The sequence below is a fragment of the Kryptolebias marmoratus genome, linkage group LG11 (genome assembly GCF_001649575.2).
Source record: "Kryptolebias marmoratus isolate JLee-2015 linkage group LG11, ASM164957v2, whole genome shotgun sequence".
Lineage (NCBI taxonomy): Eukaryota > Metazoa > Chordata > Actinopteri > Cyprinodontiformes > Rivulidae > Kryptolebias > Kryptolebias marmoratus.
The window spans coordinates 14,469,831-14,475,273 of NC_051440.1; the positions used below are offsets into that span (position 1 = coordinate 14,469,831).

General features: G+C 38.4%; 1 protein-coding gene across 1 annotated transcript; it reads right to left on the reverse strand.

Moving 5' to 3' along the window:
- Positions 1-1,113: 1,113 nt before the first annotated feature.
- Positions 1,114-2,839, reverse strand: c2cd4a (C2 calcium dependent domain containing 4A). Its single transcript, XM_017405746.3, has 2 exons — positions 2,630-2,839; positions 1,114-2,535 (listed from the first exon to the last, which is right to left on the reverse strand). The coding sequence occupies exon 2, from the start codon at positions 2,506-2,508 to the stop codon at positions 1,162-1,164; it is 1,347 nt and encodes a 448-aa protein (XP_017261235.1). The 5' UTR covers positions 2,509-2,535; positions 2,630-2,839; the 3' UTR covers positions 1,114-1,161.
- Between the last annotated feature and the right edge of the window lie 2,604 nt (positions 2,840-5,443).

A 5,443-nucleotide genomic window follows, 5' to 3' on the forward strand; every position in this document is an offset into this window, starting at 1 on the left:
TCACAAAATATGTATTATTAAATAGACTATTAAAGCAAATATATGCAGTACTAATGAGATTTGTTGCAGAATTCTTATTGTCCACAGCTTTGGATAATTTAAAGCAGAATATCATACCTTTGTTGACAATATGCTTATGTTTGTATAAATGCTTCCAATTTCTTCACATTACCAGATGTTGTTTTATTATACTGCCTATCCACAGCATGTGAGTCCTCTCTGAGAGCTTTTCTGAGCCCCAGCAAACCTTTTAATCTTTAACTAGTAGCTCCAATTGCAGCTGGTTCTTTTCAGCCTGATTCTTATCACTGAACGCACCAGGATATTTTTGTTTCCGGTGTCCAAGCTGCTGCTCTGTTTAGTTTGATAAATATGCATAAAAATATGTTTCATCAAAATACTGATTCTAAGTATTTTATTTTTTATTTTTTGTGAACTAAACCCTACATTTACTTTTGAATTTGGCCTTTCAAAAGAATTGGTTGATATTTCCAGACACAACTGGGGGTGTTGTGTTATTTTATATACACTTCATGCAACAAACTTTGTGTCTAAAACAATCTGAATAATTATTTTCTATATAGAAAAATTCAGGTATCACGGTGTCTTCTTTTTTTATGTTCACAAAACATGACTTTAAATGTTTTGTTGCACTGGTAGAAAGCTTGAGTTCATTTTACACTGAAAAAAAGCTATGCATACCCAACAATGACAGCATTAAAACTCCCCCGCATGGTTTTTGGTTTCTCTTGACATTTTTAATCATTAGAAAGGTCAGGGTAAAAAAAACAACAGGCTTAGAGGAAATATGAGACTTGGCTGTCTGACACCAGCTGATGATGCACCCTCATTAACAAGCCTAGATGCAAAAACTTGTGAATGAACATTTAAACATTTGCAAATTACTTTAAAAGCTATTATATAGTAACACCACTTTTTTTCTCAGTGGTTTATATCATGAAAGCTTAATACAGGAAAACCTACTGTATGTTGACTAATTGGTTTTAACTGTTCCTTTAAGGCTGCAAGCACTGTTTTGCAAATGACTCAAGACAAGCATTCTTAGTGTTTTTCATAGTTTAATTAATACAAAATCTTGCTTTACAATTTATAAATCAATATAAATATTTCAGTACAGACAATTTCTGTTCAATAATAAGGTTATAATGTTACAATGCTTGACAGAGGCAAATCACAGTCTCCAAGGAGATAGTCTCTTTTCAGGGTGGACATTTTGTTCACTACTTTAAAGCGAAGAGATCTTTGGCTGAGCTCCTCCTCTGAGATACCATCAAAGAAGAAATCTTCATTAAATATTGGATTGCGGCTCTTTCTTATTACCGTGCTGCGCTGCTTCTGGACTTTTCCAGGGACCAGAAAAATGCTGACGCTGCAGTTGATAATCTTAGGGTCCACAGAGAGGGGATAAAGGCCCTCCGCGCTGATCAGTCGAACTCGCAGTCTTTGGTTATCTGGACAGTATTCTGCTGAGAGTCTCAGACTGCCATCTTTTCCTACAGGCACCATTCTTTCCTTCATTGCCCTCTCTCTGTGCAGTGTCAAGTCCATGGGGAAGATGTTGGGTGGTGCTAGGCTGCAACTGCTGGGCAGGCCTTCAGCCAACCCCTCTGATGCTCTCCTCATGATATTTGGGCTGTTATCGGTGGAGCTGCCCTCATCTGTAGACAGGGAGTTGTTCCGGGACACCATTGCTTTTCTTATGTTCCTTGACAGCAGCAGTTCATGGCTCAGTGCTTTAAAAAGGGAAGACTTGGCGGGGCACCTGGACAGCAGCGGAGAGCTGAAAGGTGAGGATTCAGTGGAGGAAGTTGTGTCACTGTCCAAAGGGGCCTGCCAGCTCATAGTGTAGCTTCTTGGGGAAAGCCTGGAGGTCAGGCTGTTAAGGCTGAACGAAGATGGAGAGGAGCATGGTGAGGCAGGGTGGGTAATTTTAGAGCAAGTACTGGATCGACTCCTGGGCAGCAACAGTGGAGAGGAACCTGGATCAGAATGGAAAATGGACTCCTTTCTCCTGGTATGGGGGCTCTCGAGTAAGGTGCAAAAGCCATAGCTGGTCTGGGCTTTGGCCAGGTGAGGAAGGGACAGAGCTGCCTGGCTCTGAGGATCTGCATTGGTTGTCTCCTCATCACTGCAACCATCACAGGGGCTCTCATCCACACTTTCTACCTGAATGATGTGAGGATTGAATGCCTCATGAAACGCCACTTCTTTTTCCGGTTTAGCCTTCTCACACTGAGACACCCTGATCGTGCGAGCTGCTCCTTTTTGCTCTGTATTCTTCATCTCCTGCAAGGATAAAATCGTTGGCGGGATGCAGAACTCTGGGATGTTGTCGGGGGTGATGATATTAGGACATAGAGAAATCCTCTTAGATTTGTCACTTTTGTCTCCTAACATGATGTCACTGATTTTAAAGCTGAGTTCTGCTGATGGGATAGGCAGGTTAGATCTCTCCACTGACACGCGCAGCTTCTCCACCACCCACATGGGTCCTTTGGTAGAAGGCAGGAAACTCTGTAAAATCACAAATCATATATGGGTTGTTGCTTTCAAAAAAAGGTGGGAAAAAACCATGCCATAAACCAAACAAACAATAAGGTTTTCTTACCGTGTGTTCTGAAGATAATCCACAAGTGGTTTCGAACTTGGATGAACTGAAAGCTCCAGCTGTGGTGTTGAAACACAGAAAGGTTTTTGGGCTCTTATAATAGCAGATGGCGAGTCAGCAGTTCTGGCGGTTTGAGAGACACAGACAGTTTAAATGAAGCAGGAAACCAATAAATCTAACAAACACACCCTCTGTGCTGCTGAACCAGGATCCTCCCACTCCCCTTTTGCTGCCGCTGGTTCCCATGGAAATATCCAGCTCACAACAGAGCTCATGGCCCCTGATATGTGCTGCTCAGTCAGATAGGCTCTGAAGGCAAACAAGTGTTTTTTTACACCAGTGACAGACCTCTAATTCATGTGTTTAGTTTTCCTGTGTTTAAAATAGGTGCTGTGCGTGATCTTCTTCTGTGAACATGAATAAGGTAATCTGATAAGATAACAATTTGGAATCATTTTAAGACATTATATGAGTTTGATTTAGCAGCAAAGTGCAAGAAACAAATCTGGCGTTCGTTGAATATTTTGGTTCAGTTTAAAGCTGGCAAAGGTTAATAATCAAAGCAAGGGGAATGAGTGTATTTTGTTTGTTCCAGAACACTTTACATAATTTGTTGAAGGAAATCAACAAAATCCCATGTGTGTTTTGCCTCATCACATGCATGGCCTCATAATTTATTCCATTTAATTTTCTATCTTTAAATACTTAAAAGCACAGTCTATGAAAGGGACTGATGACTGTGCAGCATAACTGATAAAATAAAGTCATCTGAGATATTTGTGAAACTATGAATGTATGATAATAGTATCTATTTCATTATGTCAGGTTTTAGCCTCATGGAAATATGGCAAGCATAAACTGCAGCTGGAGAGTTATTTTCTAAGATACAAGATAACAGGGTTCAGAGTTAAATAGAATTTTTAAAATGTTACTTTTTGTATTGTTTTGTTTGCAAAAATGAAGTGTGAAAACTTCTTTTTCAAACTTATGCTATCACATTATCAATGAATTACATAGTAAATGGGTGAGAATGGTTTTTAATTAAAGTTCTAATTTCTCAAGCTATCATCTGCATTAAAAGTGTTATCAATAGAACTAATTTCCATGTTTAACATAGCTCTTTTTATGTCCAAACTCCACTGAAGAAGTGGCAGTGCTGCCCTCTGGTGATCAGTTTAAAAGTCACTGCAATAAATTTATCTAAGAGGGGGCAGATTAATTTAGGTGGTTTAGAAGAACATAAATTGGGGAGTTATATTTATTCAGCAAATGACTAAATTAATGAAAAAAATACAAATAAATGAGCGAACTGCAACAGTAAAACACAAGGCACTCGGCCCATGTTTTCCAAGCGTTCGTTTCCTGCTTCTTAGGCACAAGCAGTCTTTTTGCTATTTTTGTAAGAATGGCTTCAAGTGGCTCTTCTTACTAGAAAGATCCTGAAAGGCAGAGAAAACAATGCTTCGTTCTGACGAGGACAAGGTTCAAGTGGCGTATCTCTGTTACCATGTGTTACCAAGGACTAGAGGACAGAGTGATGTCAGGGGCTAACAATATACCAGGAAAGTGTCCTAAATGAGGTTCTCAGAAATGTTTTCCTGACTGTCCAGACCTCATTCAAGGGTATTTGAAAGGCCTCAAACCAGAGAGGTGTCGGATGAGCTCAAATATTGAGACCAACCATGACGATACTATTTCAAATTTAAAATGGACATATTTCCCACTACGTCTCATAGCTGCTCACTACCATCAGTGATCATTTGTGCCTATTTCAAACGTACTTGATAGTTTTAAGAAAGAATGAATTTCCATCATGATATTTAAATAGGAACCAATTTAAACCACTCATAATTTATATTTTGCTTCCAAGGAGTCAAGGAGTGTCTTTAATTGTTTAAATTGGCCTTGATCCATAAGGATTTAAAAGTTATTCTTTAAATTTTGGCTACTTTCCACCCATCTTCAATTAAATTCTTGTCCTTACATTATGTGCAGTGTGTGGTTAAAATATAGGAACGTCACTACGGGAGGACAAAATAAAGATAATCAAACTAAAAAAAAAAAACTCCCTATAGTAGATGACAAACATCAGAAAGTCATATTTTTAGGAAATAGACAAACAGCAAAGATCTTGAACAGGACACGGGAAATGTAACATCTTTCAGCTTACCAGCAAGTTTTCAGCTAACAGAATCACTTCTTTGGTGCTAAAATTATGTTTTCTGTGTTAAGCTATGTTATCTGTGGTGTTTGTTACAGAAACAAGAACAAATTGTGGCTTTGTGACAAGCTGCTGGTCACAAATTTAAAATTGGTTCCTTGCATATTTATGTCAACAACATAGATTCATCCCATCAAGTTTAGAAGCCTTTTTCCCCTCTGAATGATTCATAGGTCAGATTAGGTGGCTTATCAAACAAAAACATCCCCCCCTGAAAATGGTCAGGTAATGGACTGAATATGCCTGATTGAAGCTCATTGATCAACACCACTTTCAAAGATTACAAGGAAGTTTGGTTACTTAGAACCAAAATATGAGGAAAGGAGAAATGAGAGAACGTATATCTCTTTGTTAATAAAATTAAAACAAGTGAAGGTTTCAGTGTCATGAGGACCAGTCAAAAAGAAAGAAAAAAAGAAATAAAATAAGAAACAAAATTTGCTAATTTTTTCCTCATGTTTGTGGTTAATGTGTCCTTAGTTTATAGCCCAAGTGACTGAAAATAGGTCATAAAAATAGTTCTAGATTTGAGTTAAAGGTGCTTTGTTTACACTGAGTGTGTACCCACATTTCAGAATTGCACTTCAATGTAT

Coding starts and splice junctions, on each gene's coding strand:
- c2cd4a (XM_017405746.3), bottom strand. CDS start 2,508: ATGTGGGTGGTGGAGAAGCTGCGCGTGTCAGTGGAGAGATCTAACCTG.